This window comes from Diachasma alloeum, unplaced genomic scaffold, assembly GCF_001412515.2.
Source record: "Diachasma alloeum isolate Michigan unplaced genomic scaffold, Dall2.0 Dall_scaffold_00539, whole genome shotgun sequence".
In the NCBI taxonomy this organism is placed as follows: Eukaryota; Metazoa; Arthropoda; class Insecta; order Hymenoptera; family Braconidae; genus Diachasma; species Diachasma alloeum.
Window position 1 is genome coordinate 327,561 of NW_021680671.1, and position 17,313 is coordinate 344,873.

General features: G+C 36.3%; 2 protein-coding genes across 2 annotated transcripts in view; one reads left to right on the forward strand and one right to left on the reverse strand.

The window, feature by feature from the left end:
• LOC107042947 overlaps positions 1-10,371 on the forward strand; it is a 48,841-nt gene extending 38,470 nt beyond the window's left edge. Inside the window, exons 4-6 of the mRNA XM_015264213.1 lie at positions 1,752-2,204; positions 4,408-5,998; positions 8,548-10,371. Of these exons, the coding sequence (XP_015119699.1) occupies positions 1,752-2,204; positions 4,408-5,998; positions 8,548-9,842 (3,339 nt within the window). The 3' untranslated portion in view covers positions 9,843-10,371. The remainder of the gene's footprint in view (positions 1-1,751; positions 2,205-4,407; positions 5,999-8,547) is intronic.
• Positions 10,372-13,092: 2,721 nt separating this feature from the next.
• On the reverse strand, positions 13,093-17,280 carry LOC107042948 (charged multivesicular body protein 2a). Its single transcript, XM_015264214.1, has 5 exons — positions 17,147-17,280; positions 16,692-16,893; positions 15,664-15,839; positions 15,469-15,603; positions 13,093-13,746 (listed from the first exon to the last, which is right to left on the reverse strand). The coding sequence occupies exons 2-5, from the start codon at positions 16,857-16,859 to the stop codon at positions 13,527-13,529; spliced, it is 699 nt and encodes a 232-aa protein (XP_015119700.1). The 5' UTR covers positions 16,860-16,893; positions 17,147-17,280; the 3' UTR covers positions 13,093-13,526.
• Between the last annotated feature and the right edge of the window lie 33 nt (positions 17,281-17,313).

Genomic DNA, 17,313 nt, shown 5'->3' on the forward strand with positions numbered 1-17,313 from the left:
ATGATCCCTATCAAATTGTAAACTGTTATCAAAGAACGACAAGAGAATTATCGTAAAAACCAACGAAAACCAAAGAAAAATGTAAATTCCTCCATAGCCATATGCCATAGGATATATCTGAATTCTTGATAGAATCCTATCGAGAACGTCCTAAATACTGCACTCAAGTAAATGGATATTTGGCAAACATTTTTTTTCTCATGTTGCAGACTATTCTATACCATTTCCAATCAAAATTAGAGAATGTGAAAATTGGGCGATTACAATCAGAAGGAATAATAATTCTGTGCAGAATTGGATTTGAATAACGAATACTCATGATTTTTTCAAATTCTTCTCACGCAATTGAATTGACAAATTTGTTGATTGAAAATGGTTGAATCTATAGTGTAGAAAATATACTTGAATATCCTTACGTTGACTTATCATGTTTTATCACTTCGGTGCTATCACCTCGGTAGTCAACGAAAATATAGGGAAAACCATCGAAGTACTTTTTTTCTAAAAAAAGTGGGATCTACAAACAAAATTCGTATGAAAATTTTCCTATCTCCATTGAGTTTACAGATATTTATCGTGATCTTATTAAGTTTGCTCATCCTGATTCAGTTTACGTCTCCATTTTCCATTGTTAAATTATCTTGGTGATGAGTGACGCCGGGAGAAATCATCTTAAGACCTTTTCTCTAGAGCGAAAAGATCTAAAAACAAGATCTCTATGAAAATTTTATTGTCCATTACATTCAGAGATATTTATTGACAACTTATTTTACAATTATCTGATTCGTATTTACACCTTCATAACTGTTTTTCCATTCGTTAAATTGTATCGGTAATAAACACTTACTTTCGTGGAATATGTTCTTTTATAAAGGAGAGATCTCTTATTGTTGCCCCTTGAAATCACTCTTCACCAAGATGCTTACACATTTTACTGCTCTCACACACGAAAAAATTTCACCTAAATGTCTAGCGAATTCGATTGTGAATTCCTATTAAACTCGATTGGATTCCTATTGAACTTCTTTGGAAATATCTATTAATTTTTAACCGATTCTACTGAACAATTCCGCGGTTTTTCTGCGCGTTTTTTCATAGAAAGGGTCCAATAGAAACTATTTTATAGAAAAAATCCGTAGAATTTTATCTCTTCTATACTTTTTCTGTTGAGACATTTTCTATAGCAATTCTTCGACATGAATTTTCCAAGTTTTTTCCACTCTATCTTCTTCCTTTCCATCAAATCACCAGCATTATTCTATTGATTTTTCTATAGGACTAGGGGGCTACACCCCCTAGTCGCTCCGCCCGCCAATTATTCTGACCCTTAATCTAACCCTCGTGACCCTTATTCTGACCCTCATGACCATGATTCTGATCCTCGTGACCCTTATTCTGGCCCTTATGACCCTTATTTTGACCCTTAGGAACCTTAATTTGAACCTTGTGACCCTTATTGTGACCTTTCAGTGCGGAGTCTTAATTTCGAGTACTAAATTTTTATCACCGGAAGTCGATTTGGATTTTTATAATATAGAGAGATATTTTCCATTGGAAATTTCTATCGAAAAAATAGCTAAACTGCGGAATTTGTCAATAGAATCGGCCAAAAATTAATAGAAAATTCAATAGAAATTCAATAGAATTTTCCAGAGAATTCGTCGGGTTCTACTACAAACTTTCGTATACATATCCTCTACCATTTCATCTCTTCCGTTCATCAATCACTCATCCATTCCTCAATTTTCCAGAAACTGGCCGGAGGCAAGAGAGGTTCTGGCAGCCGTCCTTGGTTTCTAGAGAGTTTCCAAAACGCAGGCTGTAAAAACCGTCACCACAACTTCGAGTCCGACGAGTGTGCAGACGCCGACGACATCCCCATTGAGCTACGTCGTCTCGAAGACGAGAATCCCACCATCACCAAGCCAACAGACACCCTGAGCATGAAGTCAAAGAGCCTAGGCGATATCCTCGAGATCCAGCGTCTCGATCTCGTCAGATCGCGATCAAGTATCCCAGGATTATGCTCGACAGTGACATCAGAACTCAATCTAGACGAGCAATCAGCGACACCACCACTCGCCTCGTACAAGCCACGATTAGTCAAACAAAAGACCCACCTGATGGACGATACGTGTCTGGAGGTCCCTGAGAACACTGCCATTCAAGAACTTGTCAAGGATCTTCCAGAATTGCCATCGAATGTAATTATTAACTCATGTTCCCATTTTGCTTTTAATTACCTGGATTAATGACTCCAGGTAATAAGTGATAAAACGCCGCAGAAGAGAATTAATCGATTTTTCACATCTTGTTAAGTATTGAATTATTTTCACAGAGAAAAACAGTTTCTGGTTTTCGGCAACAGTCTTTTGAGTTCAGTACTGAAATCGAGAGATAAAAAATACTGGATTCTAGTGACATTTCTCTCAGAATCAAAGAAAAACATTTAGTTTTCAGTAACCTTTACGGATATCCAGCACCTATGGTACTGGAATCAAGGCATTTAGTTCTGGAATTCAATACTTTGGATTCTTAAATTAAGAACCGTTGGTCACTGAATTTAAGAATCCTGGGGTTCTTGAAATAAGAACCTTGACATTCTCAAATTGATATCCATGTCTCCTCAAATTTTCTTCATTAATTATGGCGTGACATCAGAACTTAGGCGACACCCTTGTTAGCCCTAGTCCGGTCGCCTAACACGACCCTGCGAGTTGGTCACCTCCGCGGAGATTCGCCGCAGTGATATTTAGCCTTTAGCGTTGCCGAATTCACTCTACACTGCCCTGGCGCGTTTAGCGAGTTTCCGGCAACGTCGCGTCATGGGTAATTTCATTTCACATGGGAAAAAATAATTCATCTGTCCGAAATAATTTATTTTTTTAGGATTTTTGGGAAATACGTTGTTCTAAAAACTACTATAATTCTTCAGACACTTCAATTGACAAAGTCAATTTTTTTTAATTTTTCCGGTTAGCCAGTCAATTGTAATTAGAGAAAAACGACGCGCGGCGGCGTTTCCCCCATAGGGTGACCAATCTAGGCTTAAGTACTAAATTGTTTTCATAGAGAGAAAAAAAAATATAGTTTGCAGTAACTGTCTCTGGATTTCAGTACTACGTGATACTAGAAACGAGAGACAGAAAGTACTGGATTCCAGTGAAATTTCTGTCAGAATCAAAGAAAAAGATTTAGTTTCCAGTAATCTTTACTGAAATCCAGCACCCATGGTAGTTGAATAAAGGCACTTTCTCTCTAGGATCCAGTACTTGAGTTCTTAACTTAAGAACCGTTGGTCATTGAAACCAAGAATTCTGGGCTTCTTAAAATAAGAACTGTTGGTCACTAAAATCAGAAATCCTGACGTTCTTGAAACAAGAACTTGATGTTCTCAAATTGACGTGCATGTCTCCTCAAATAATCTTCATTAATTAAGTACTGAATTCTTTTTGCAGAGATTATTTTGCGTGATCTAAAATCGAGACACAAAAAGTACTGGATTCCAGTGAAATTTCTTTCCGAATCAAAGAAAAAATTTTAGTTCTCAGTAATTTTCACTTTGCATTCTTTCTACAATATCCTTTCTACATTGAACTAATTCCTTAATGTTCAATTTTTTCTATTTTTTTTTTGTTGATCGTACAATGATAATTTATAGGAACTCCTGCGTAATATAAAATTAAAGGGCAATTGGGGGATATTTTAGATTATAAAAATGAAAAAACAATCGAGATAATGTTTGTTCGGAAGTGATCCATTCGGGCCTTAAATGTTGTAAGCCCACGTATGAAAAAATTTAATAGAAAACCTTAGCGAATTCGCTAAAAAATTCTATTGAAATTCTCTAGAAATTCTATTAAAATTGTAGGGAATTCTCGCTAAAGTTCTACTTGTTTTTTTGCCCAGATTCTATTAGATATTTGATAGGAAAAAGTCAATAGATTTCGATCTTTCTGTTTGCATTTTTCTCTTGAGATTTTTTCTATTAAAATTATTGGGCACGGATTTTCTACGTTTTTTTTCACTATTTTTTTTTATTTTGCATTATAGGATCCGAGTGACAAATTAGAAAATTCATGCCCAAGTACTTTTATGGAAAAAATTCCAAAAGAATATTCACATAGAAATATCGAAATCGATTGACTTTTTCCTATCAAATATCTCACAGACTTAGCGTAAAAAACAAATACAATTTTCTAGTGAATTCGGCAAGTTTTCTGGTCAATTTTTTCATACGTGCCACCCTTATACAAAGGGTCTCAGCTAGCAAAATGTCCCCCAACATTGCCCTTAAAATTACTTACCGAAATGAACGTACACATGCTAACAACGTCCAATTTTCCTCATTATCATCAGCTACTCCCCAGCCGATTGAATTACCAACCCAATGAAATTTATTTCCAGCAACCCTCAGCACTCTCCTCGAAGCGCCCCAACGTCCACAAGCAGAGTTCAATGAACGAGGAATTGATGTCAATGGAGCGACTGATGGAGCGTGAACGTGTGCGTGGTAACATAATGAAACAAGCATCACTGAACGAAGAAATAATCTGCAAGCATCCCACCCTCGAGCACTTCCGGGACTCTCTGTCATCCAACGCAGCTAGTCGACGATTCCAACTCCTGAAAAGTGGCCTTACGAGTCGTCTGAAGCAGTCAACAACGAGCATGGAAAAGGTGACGACCTTGTCCATAAAGAATGGCTTCGTCAAAATGCTGCAGAGCTGGAAATCATCAGAGTCGAATCCTGAGGAGTCCGAGACGAATGCCGAGGCCATGAAGAACAAATTGAACGAGAAGAATGTCCAGCCTGTCCCCACCGTAAAAAAAGAACCCGACACAATCGAGAGGCGATTGTCGAAGGAAGACGGCTCTGACTCCTCAAAAGACAGCAGTTTACAGAGCGACACGAGTGTTGACTCAGAGGACAGCTTCGCCTCCGTCATATACGTGCCAAAGCAGGAGGCACCACCCTTGATCGACGTCATGGGAACGACTCCCTGTGGCTACCAGTTGAGAGCAACTTCAGCCCCCCCATCACCCAGAGTGAAACATCCTCCAGACCTCCACGGTCCCAGGTTCAAACTCATTTCAAGATCTCCCCTGTTGAAACAATTTCCAGCAACGAGCAAATCCTTACCTCCACCCAGTCCCCCAGGATTATCTCCGAGGACCGTGAATTCTGTGAACTCAAGGCCATTTTTTGGATCGAATTATCAGAACAATCCACTTTCCTACAGTTTTGATAAGGCCTCGATGAGCAAGTCAGAATGTCCTCAGGTATCTGGGGATGTCAAGAGTGAGAGTATCTCAGTTCTCCCCAGTTTAGATAAATTTTTAACAAAAGATAAAGATTGCACTTCAGTTTTTATTGAAAAGGCCGAGGCTGCTGGGAGTGAAAAGTGTTCGAGAATTCCGAAAATCGAGGTGAATGAAGGAAAAACTATTGAGAATGAAGTGCCTGTTGTTGAAAAGTTGGAGGTGGAGGGTAAGAAGAGGACAGAAGCATTGGAGATACAGGCTAAGAGTGCTCAGAGTGATGAGGCTGTTCTAAGCAAAACGCCGAGTCTGTCTGTGCTGAGGGGATATCGATCAATGACGACGACGGTTGATCAGAACGATGCCACCACCATCGGGGACTCAACGCCACTCTTGGTGGACAGCGGAGAGGCGCCTGAACACTCGAGCAACGAGTCCATCAACGACGATGACAGTAGAAAGTTCAGGCTGAATCAGATCAAAGAGTTACTCAAGCAGAAACCTGGCTTTGCTACTAGGTGTACGAAACCGGCGTTTCCACTGGTGAGACGTGCATCAACTGCTACTTCTGGAAGGCTCGAGTCCGTTGCCAGGACATTGCCCAGGCTACTGTCACTTGAGTTATTCAATCCGGAGACTGATGATCTCGATAGCGACTCGAGTGGGGTTTCCTCACCGGAATCTGTGGGATCGGTTATTAGTGTCATTTCTGATGAGAGGTTCATTCTTAAGAATGGTAAGTGGTTTTTTAAAGACGAGAGAGGAAAAATTGCATCCTTTTTATTGTAGATATCTTGGGAATAAGTGTTTTTGCTTCCGAATGGAAGCATTGCAATCCTTCAATTTTCACATTCTCTAATTTTGATTGGAAGTGATGTAGAATGGTCTGACGCGTAAAAATATGAAGATTACAATTTTCGCAGACCGTGCCTGCACGTGAACAGGTCCACTGCCACCTTCCCGGTGGCGATTTTTTAGAAATTAAGTAATTAAGGGGCTAAAGTAATTCCAAAAAATCTGAAGTTTTATCAGATTATGAGTCCTAATGAGGAATAGCTTTTCGCAGAATTTCAGCTCGATCGATCTAATAGTTTTTGAGAAAAAGGGATTCGTTTTTAAATCGTTTTCCGCAAATATCTTCAAAACTAGTGAACCGATTTCGATTTATTTCTTTTTTTCAAAATATTCGTTTCGACGCTTTCTATCTAATTCAATGAAAACATATATACCCATTCATACAAATTTTTCGAGATATTCCCGTTCTTCCATTTTTTCATAAAAAAAACTTTGTACTCTAGCTTGTGCAAAAATCGAGATATCAACTTGAAATTTAGACAGAATTTTCCTCTCATGATGATGTTTTGTATTGAAGATGGGTTCAATCGCATCGGTGGTTCCGGAGATATTGGAATTTTTCTGAAAATCTTTTACATGGAACATCTTCACAACTACGCAACCGATTTTTTTTTTTTGAAAACATTCGTTTCGATGCCTTCTATCCAAATCAATCAAACCATATGCCCACATTCACACAAAGTTTTCAAGATATTCCCGTTTTTTCATAAAAAAACTTTGTAAGCACTCTCGCTTATGCAAAAACATAGATATCAACTTGTTTTTCCAAGTTTTTGAGAGACATTTTTTGTAGATGACACGTTGTTCACAAAAAATGCATGAGAGATTCTTCTAAATGCACTAAATCCGTTTCTGTATTCGAGAATTGATTGAAAAATTCGAGTTTTGGGGGGGATTCGCAAAATGATCACCGAAGTTTGGGAATATCTGACAATCGAGTAATGTTAGAAAAATCTCACTCTATATAATTTACTTATACTTTTTTCGGGAAATTCATGGAAGGTTTTAAACAGTTCAAGAAATGTTCAGAACGGTACATAACAGTACTTTGGAAAGTTCGCGAATCATCCGGCAAATTCTACAATTTCCCGATATAGAATGTTCTCAAAATTTTAAGGAATTTTGTGATTGTTCCAGAAGCTAATGCTTAGGAGAGTCATGGAAGGTTCTAGAAAGTTATAAGAAATTCCTAACCAATACATCAGTTTTCTGCGAGGGAATTTTTACATTAATTTTGCGTGATTTGATTGTAAAATTACTATAAAAATTTATGAAAACCTCTTGATTGATTGGACAACTTACTTATCAGTTCCTTTCACCATCGAGATGTTCTGACAATATTTCAGAATATTCTAGACTTGTCTAGCATTTATCGCCTAAATGTCGATTTCAACATGAAAAAAATTGGAACGATCCTCCTACAAAAAAAGTATCAAGTCTTTTAAACCTACTCGTTTCTATTCAGAAACCAATCTGAATATCAATATCAATATCAATATTAATATCAATATCAATTCTTGGAGTGACGAGAGTCATGACGTGAAGCAAATGCGAGTCAATTGTAACCAAGATCCAACATTAATAACATTCTTCCTTTGACAAAGATATTTAGACCGCTTTGTTAAATTAATTAATTAATTATTAAAGATAATTTTCAATTGAAAGAGAAATCTATTTAAAGATACAATATTTACAGTTCTGTTATCAATCAAGAGGGCCCACAAAATTTTGTTTTTGTCGGATAAAAAATCGCGTTTCTCATCTGTCGAGTGCTTCAAGGAAATAAGTTGAATGAAAAGTCTTTCCAACTTTTCTAAACTCACTGGTTTCTACTTATAAACTAATCTAAATATCGATATCAATATTCATTGACCTTTCTATTAATTTTTGGCCGATTCTATTGAAAAATTTTGCAACTTTTCTGCGCGCATTTTCCAATAGAAATCTTCCATGGAAATATTTAATGTAGAAAAAATCGATAAAATTTGATTTTTTTATCCAATTCATTGTCTTGAAATTTTCTATTTTTGATTTATTTCATTGACTGAAATTTTCGATTTTCTTGTTTGATTTTCCAAATGAAAAGCAAATAAAAGTTGAGTGAAAAACAGACAATTCATCTCGATTATTTCGAAAATAGCATCGAGGAATTCCCATAGAAAATTTCTCAATAGAAAAAGGTGTATAGCAAAATGAAATTCTATAAATTTTTCTATAAAATAGTTTCCATTGAACATTTTCTAGATAAAAAAAGCGCACTAAAGCTGCGCGATTCTCCAATAGAATGAGCCAAAAACTAATACAATTTTTAACGAAAGTTCGATAAAAATTCAATAGCATTTTCTGTCCAACTCACTATGTTTTTCTACGAAATTTCTTCGTGCGTGCAATCTCATCTCATCAATTAAATCCACTAATTAAAAATTCCAGAATCATTAAAGGCCAAGGAATCCGAGACCCCGAAGGAGTCGACAATATCCACTTCAGAGCCATCGCCCCCAACAGAGGAGAGGACGAGCCCCCAAACAACGGAAATCTCCTCCTCATCATCCCAATCCCTGCGCCTTCTCGAGGCAGCTGCCAACGTAGCGAGTTCCCTGGAGGACGCAGTGGGTCGAGTGATCGGTTTGCACTCCGAGGACTCCCACGAGGCAGCCAGTCCCTCCACCCTGAAATCCCTCACCCAGACAAAGGTCGAGCACGTCAGAAACCATCTCCAAGAGACCGGAAAGCTATCCCCAGAGGACAACACGTGGAACGAGGAGTGCCGAAGGCACCTGATCGATTTTACCGAGAAATTATCCGAGAACCTGATCCACGACATTGACCAGTACTGTCAAAAGACACGTTTAGAAATCACCAACGATTTGGATTCAGTGAAAACCAGTAATATCGAGATAACGAGAAGGAGTTCAGCCACAAACGCTTACACCTCGATCCCCTCAATCCCCACGTACAGGAAGGACTCATCCTCGAAATTACCTAGTCTGACTAACTGCAAGTACAGCGAGTTGGTGGACAATACGATAGCCTGGCTGAGGGGTTCAACAGGCGACACAGACTTCTCTGAATACGACAATAAGCTGAGTCCCATCGACTCAACCCCGGAAAAAACCCAAGAGTCACTTCCACTGTGTCGAAGCACCTCCGAGGACACCATGGACTTCGTAATGGTATCAAATACAGGTGAAGTCGAAGAGACCACGACTAACATCACGAACAATACCTTCGTGAGCTCTGGAATAGCACAATCTGAGGAGCAATCCAAGGGGGACAAGTCTTACATGAGGTTCGGGGGATCTGTAGAGTCCAGTGACATTGGAGACTCGATCGAGAACACAGTGAGTCTCAGTGATGATTCCACCGCCACCAGGAGGTTCTGCTGTGGCTCGACGGCCTCTCTGACGTCAAATGTGGGGTACAAGAGCCCCAAGGACAGGAGAAAGTATCAGTATGCCAAACGATCAGCCTCGGAGGAAATACCTGGGGAGAGGTATGAGGCCCCCAGGTCTGCTAATCTCTCTGGGTCGTCCTCGCAGGAGTCTCTACCTTCTGATCGCGGGGGTGGGGCTATCACTTACCATCAGTACTACCACGTCTTCAGGGAAGGTGAACTCGATGCTCTTATCAATAAATACGTTGAGAATCTTCACATTATATCTTCGTACTACGATCATGCTAGCTGGTGTATTGTTGCTGAAAAAGTTCAGGTCTGGACTATTTGACTCTTGGATTCGTTTCGCCGGTTATATGAATTTTTTTATTCTGTAAAAATAGAGTTCGTCGAGGGTCCCGTGAGGAATTCAGTGGTGATGTGGTGAAATGGAATGGGATGAGATGAAGCAATTTTTTAAAAGTTGAATATCGATTTGTCTTGGTGATGAGTTAATTCAGAACAAGATTTAAAGCCCAGGTGGATTATCTTCCGAATGTTATCTTGATTGTTTTCAGCTATCTTCATAATCTAAAACATATCACAATTTCCATTGGATTTTACATCACACAGGAGTCCCGAAAAATTATCATTGTACAAACAAAAAAAGTAGAAAAAAACTGAACATTTTTAAAGAGTGTTTTTGATAAAGATTATGAAATAAGTCGGATAGAGGGGAAATAGTGAATGGATAATTTATCATGATAACTAACAATCTGACAGCCATTGAGTACTGTGGCAAATGACGACTTAACAGCCATTAGATAGATCAAATTACTAATTTGCAATTTCCTCCCGATTGGGTTTATTTTCCAATATTATTCAAAAACGCTGTGTGAAAATGTTCAGCTTTTTTCAACGTTTTTTTTATTGTACGATCATAATTTTTAGCGACTCCAGGGCTATGTAAAACTGAATAGCAATTGGAGATCATTTGAGATCATCAAAATAAACACTGAAGGTCTCTGAAAATTACTGATAGGGATAAAAATATAGAAAAAACTTCATTTTGAATGAAAAAAGGAAAAGTCAAGTCAGGCCAAAAGCTTTGATGGTAAATTTTCTCGTTCCCAAGATGAATGAACAATTACAAAAATTTCGAAATTAAACTATCGCACTTCATCACTCATCTACTGAATGAACTGAGGTATCAGGACCTACTGAGAAGTATTCGGTAAGGGATTAATGTAAATATGTATCATAAACTGTTTCCGAAGTAAGCGCACAGACCATTAGATATTTTGTTTTATCAAAATACCTTCTGTAGCCTAGAGATTTGTATTTATTTATCTAAGACGCTTGACCAAAAACCAAAATAAATGAGAACATGTATATTAGGACGAGGTACGTGAGGATTAAGACAGGAAGTTTCCCTCCAACGAGCCATATCCACATCAGATAGCATGAGACCTATTTTTTTTCTTTCTTATTGGAGATATTCTAGAGAGATTGTACCATATCCAGATAATATTATTTAATGGAGATAAATGAAAAGGGCCTGAGCACTTCCTCCGTGTAAATACAAGTGTTGTTTGTAGTTTCGGTGATGATGAAAATGTTTCCACAATATCATCGAAATGATTCGACGTTCAAAGGGTGAAAATAATTGAAGATATTGAGTCAGGGTATAATTAACTAACAAATTAACGAATGTATTTTTAATGTTAAGTTCTTCAGTTCTTTCTTTTTTTCATATTTTGTGTAGATAGAAGTGAGATTAAAGTTACAAGTGAATTTAAAGAATACGAAGATGAATAATTGAGGGATTGTGATATTTTTAAGTCAAGTAGTTTTCATAATCGGCCCACGTATTGACTTCACTTTTTTTATCGTTATTTTTTATTAATCACTTTTATTCATTTTGATAAACTCGTTTTGTTAATTCGATTGTAAAATTTCTCACAATTTTTTCACGCGAAAAGATAATTCATGATGTTATCAAAATAATTTAGATCAAACTCTTGAGCAATTATTCAATTACTTTCCGTGATTAAATAATTGATTTTGAGTTGTAATAATGGTAATTAAATATATGATAAAAGGAACCACCTTAAGCTAAATTAGAAGTCTCAATGAAAAAAAGCCAATAGAAATTTCGTACAATCCAAAATTAGTTTGTACACTAATTAAAAGAAGAGTAAAAGTAAATAATATATTGAATAACGAGAGATATAGAAAAAGAGAGAAGAAAAATAAGACGATTAAATTAAACCAAAAATAACGTCAAGACTTCGTAGAGATTTTCTATGGGTAGACGAGAAAATAAAAAACTAAATTCAAAAAAGTGTTTACCAAAAACCTAAAAAAAAACTACAAAAAAATATAAATATATCTTAGAAAAAACGAGAATCCATCCCTAGCGAAATATTCTGATCTTAGGAATCGAACCCATGTAATGAAAAATATGAATAATTCAGTATTGGAAATAAAATGAAAAATTTTAAAAAAGCTCAATGTTGTAACGACGCTCTGAAGATTAAAAAAACAACTGCTACTATCGCATTATTAGATCGTAACACAAATGATTGAAGCGAAAGCGACAATGAAAAATTAATAAAAAAAAAGAACATAATAATCCTAGCCCCGGCGCCTGCAATTCATTCTTACCGAGTAATCTAATTATAAGAAGAATAATCCAAGTAAGGAATAATTATTGGAATGACGAGAAGTCATGACGTGAAGCTAATTCGAGTCAATTGTCGGGAAGATCCAACATTAACAACATTCTTCCTCTGACAAATATACTTGGACCACTTGGCTTCATAAATTAACAAAGATGATTCTTAATTAAAAGAGAAATCTGTTTAAAGATACTGACAATATGTACACTTATGTGATTAATCGAGAGGTCCCACGAAATTTTGTAAGATACGAAAAAAACGCGTTTCCCAGTTGTTTAGTGCTTGAAGAAAATAACGTAAATAAAAACATTTAAACAAATTTTTTGGGTGAGAGGAGTTTGGAAATGGCGGTTTGTTCAATGTAGTTCCTGGTAGATCATTTGGAGTTTATTTATCAGTGAAAGGGTGAAATGGGACAGAACAAGACGATTTTACACATATTTTCCAATCTACTGAATTATTTTGATGGGTGACTTTGCTAATTTCCAAAAAAAACATCTCTTGATATTGCATTCGGTATTGTTACAACAAATTGGTGGTCATTTTTATACGAATAATACTGAATTTGATTTAAGGAAAAAATGAATGTGAAATTTCAAGTTTACTGTAAAATTCAAGGGAATTCATGAGTTATCAGTAAATGAGAGACATAAATTTCGCAATTTACTTAACTATTTAGTTTTCACCTGAATTTTTATGAATTTTCATGAACAATTGAATTGAAATTTCAATGCAAACATAATTTCATGGAAATTTCAGGGTTTGGCCCGAAGAATTCAGCTAAAAATTTTCAACACATAAACTCATTCATTGACAGAATGAATTAATATTACAAATGTGAAAAATTGATTGTTGTGTTACATTCACCACTTCACCATTAAATTTCTCTCTCAGACTAGACGAATTAAAAAAATCAATGAATTAACATTAGTGAGTAATCTTGTATTTGAACTTCAGCATCAATCAATAATATAAAAAGCTATGGTATTCGTTATTCCTCATAATGATCGTAATTAAAAATACTCCAACAATTCGTTAAATAAGAGGAGAAAGTCAATAACGAGCCCCGCAGTGCTCTCCTGTACACAACCGTGTGTTTGCAGAAGCATTTGAGTTCAAGCTGCTCTGGAATTTACAATTGTAACATTTAATTCCATCGACGAACAGTAACTCTCATTTTTAATTAAGTATCCACGGTGGATCCATCGTATCAGAAGCTTAATTAATCTCTACCTCCGTCTTCCTCGTTACTTATCACAATCAATAGAAAAGTAAAACTTTGCTACTCATTCACCACTCCTCGGTACAACGTCCACAAGTTTTTTGGAACGGGAATTCTGGAAGTGGTTCTTGGTTTACTCTCTTCGAAGATTCTCCAGCCTAGCTTGAAGGTCTGCATCAGCATCCACGAGGTTACCTCCGTCTTCTCCACCTCCACCTGCAGCTGCAGCACCTGCTGGTACTGCCTGTTTACCACCAGTTACACTCAGCGATCCTCCGGCCTGAGGTAAACCTGACAACTGATCTGTCAGTTGGAGACCCAGTTCATCGAGTACTTGGGATACAACTGCATCACTGGAATGGATTAAATAAAGAATGATTTTTAACGTTGCGAATCCAGTCTGCAGTTTTTTTGTAATTTTGCATTAAGGCCTGGGTGTACTATATTTCGAACGTTATCTCCATGTTTTTTTTCATCTTTTGTCATCTGAAATTATCAATTAAGTCCTCATCATGTAGAAGTTTTGAAAAGTTATGAATGAATAATCAAAAAAAGTGGAAAAAATTCTTAATTTTTTCAAAGAGTATTTTTAATTTATATTCAGAATAAGTTGAATAACAAGAAATTGAAAAATGTATCTGATTTACGGTGACAAATGGCGGCCTGTCACTCAATATCATGCAGGAGGAAGACTGATTTCCTAAATCTTTTCCCACACTGCACAGAGACATTTATTACGGAAAAGGCTCTTTGAAAAAAGTTGTAATATTTTGGAGAATTTTTTAATCACACTTTTATCATATAAAAATCGCAGATGACTACATACCACTGTTTTGAAAATTGAGATACCTAGCTGTCACTTCCCATGAGGAGTTAGTGTTTTGTTATCCAGCATGGAAAATGACAGCTAATAGATAATTTGCTACAGCGAATCAGATATTTGTAATTTCCACTTCTCTCAACTCATTCTGAATCTCAATTAAAAACGCTCTTTGAAAAAGTTCAGAATTTTTTCTATTTTTTTTTATCATTCTATCATAATTTTTGGGAATTTCTACCCACTCAATTGACAATTTTGGATTATGAAAGATAAAAAAAAATCCAGATAACATTCGAAAAATAGTACACCCGGGCCTTAATGTTGATCATATGAAGGGTTTGAGGGAAAAATGTCAAAAGAGGTTTGGGATATTTAAAGCAAAATATCTCGTGATATTTCCTTCCTAAATCGACTTTCAACACAGAAAAGAGAGCTTTAATTTCCAACTATTCCTTATTTTTAGGCCCTCTTGACGCTAACTGAAGTTGCCCTTAACATAAGAGATTTTCTGGAATCCACTGAAATGTGTAGAAAAAACCCTGGAATTTGGAACTGAAAAACCGTTGAATATTAATAATAAGATAATCCTGTCAAATAAAGGGAAATGCTTGTAAGTTCCAGCAAAATTATCTGGAATTTAGTGCAAAAAATTACGAAAAATCAGAACTATTCGTCTGATTTTCAAACGAGTAAGAAAAATATTTGTTTTGAAGATTCTTCATTTCTTCCATTTTAGAACGGCGAGTGTCTATAAACGGAGAATGCTTCCTTAGAAACAAAAAATTCATTATCTATGTGAAGCTCTTCAATTCACTCGAATCAAATTTGCTCCTCTTCATTCATAAACTATAACTATTAATTGTGCATCTACCTCGATAACAAATAGGGGAGGGTGAGGCAGCATGGAAGCTTCTAACTTTTTTCCTAATGTTTCTCACTTAGAAACGAATTCATCAATTGAGCTCAGTCTAGGATCATCACAACGAGAAGCAATTAGTATTTTCCATGGAAAAAAATTATGCCATTCCATTGAAAACTGAATGAGTCATTAGCATTTCAAAATAATTCCAGTGTCCATATCACTCGTCTTGTCAAGAGAATTTTCTTTGAGATGCAGAAATCCACAAAAAATATCCCTTGATATTGCTTCATTCAATAAGACGTAAAAATTGAGTCATTCTGTCAAGTCTCCTTGCTTCCTCACTGACTTTAATCATTTTGCCGTAAATGTTTAAGATTTTCCTAGGGTTCTCACCTCTCCTCTTCGTCTCCCTCATCCTCCATCGCATCATCAATAGCATCGTTCATGATCTCCTCCTTCATATCCATTATTTCAGACTGCTTCTCGAATTCCTGAAGGATTTTCTGAATCTGGGGTAGATTAAGTTGCCTGAAAAACCATTAATAAATAATTAAATCATTCGCCTTCATTCTTATCAACAAAACTCACTTGTTCATGCTCTGCATGGCTTTTGTAACGCCCTTCATAGCTCCAGCCATCGCGTTCTGGGATCTCAAGGTCTGAATCTTCAAGGACACTGCCTGAATATTCGCCTTCATCAGCATAAACTTCTTCACGTATCGGCGTGTTCTCACCAGGTCTTTCGCCATGATTTTCACAGCATCCTGATCATTAATAATTGGAGAAAAATATCAAAGTAAGGATGTCTATCCGAAATGATTATTAGAACTCCTGTAGACAAGGTCTTAATGCTAAACATCACAAGTATCAAAGAATGAGGGGACTCCATTGTCTGCAAGAGATCATCTTGTGGAGAAAATTCGGTGTCGCCATTAAAATACATCGAATGTCCTCAAGGATATCCAAGTGTCTTTTACAGTTTTACAGTTGTACAGTTGCGTAATAAAAATTTGAAAAAAAATCAGGAATATTCGGTGTCATTCAAATTACATTTTTGCACAGAATTGTTATTTTTCTAGACATTGCTTGTTTATAAATAAATCATTGAAATTATTTAAACGTTCGGAAACCTCAGTTTTTTGGCATGGAATCGATTTCTGGTAAAATTTTGAATGTGAATCAATTTGTGGAGACTCCGAATAAATGATGTTCATGGTAGGAAATTGATTGTTTATTAATGAAAAATTAATTAATAATAATAAAATTAAAATGCACGGATTTTCAAAAATGGTAATTTTTTAATTATTTCATCTTCCTCCAAAAGTAAGCTCGACTACAAAAGCAGAAAAGCATTTCACTATGGAAAGAATAGCCAAAGTACTTGGACATCCTTAAAGGAAGGGGAGGTGAAATGAGCCTTGTCAAATAATTGATATCACCCAACTAAATGATGCAATTATGATGAATCAGGTCCCATTTTAAAGCCTCAAGAACAGGGTCAGAATGAAAAATTAATTGTAGAATTTCACTATTCCTTTCAAATTATGGATCAATAAAAATGGCGCATTTACCCGCCGCTCCCCCAATGTAAATAACTTAACATTGACTACGATTACCATTTGGCCATCCTTTGCCATTTTCTTGATATCCATAATAATTTTTTTCTCTTGCTGCTCCATCCTGGCTCTCTCCCTGTCCAGATCCCTCATTGCTTTATTGAGAGCCCTCTGATTCTTCCTGAGCATTTCTTCAGGGGTAACTCGTTTGCCAAACAGCCACTCCATTTTATTTTCAATCAAACTTTCAGAACTTCAAAAACTGAAACAAAAATTTACTCTCCGGAATTGAAAAAAATCATCAGTCAGTGCTTTTAGCCTGTTATTAAGCATTATCAAGGCAATTCAAGAATGTTAGAATTTCTCAGATCATCAGTGAATTGAAGGAATGAGTCATCTGGGATGTAATCAGTCGGAATGACAGTCTCATGACTTATCTAACCTCAATCGTCATAATTCAATGATCTGTGGGTGTTTGAAGAGAAGATTTCAAAAACTGAATTAATCGTACTCACTCCTTAATTATGTTTAATGAATCAATAACAAATTCTGATTTTTTTCTCAATTAACGATGAATGTTTTTATTATGCACTGGAAGGTCATACGTCAAACTTTATTTTGGAACGCAACAGCCCGTCGGAATCTAATGCTTCAGGATTCCTGCAGATAAGGTTGTTCATAT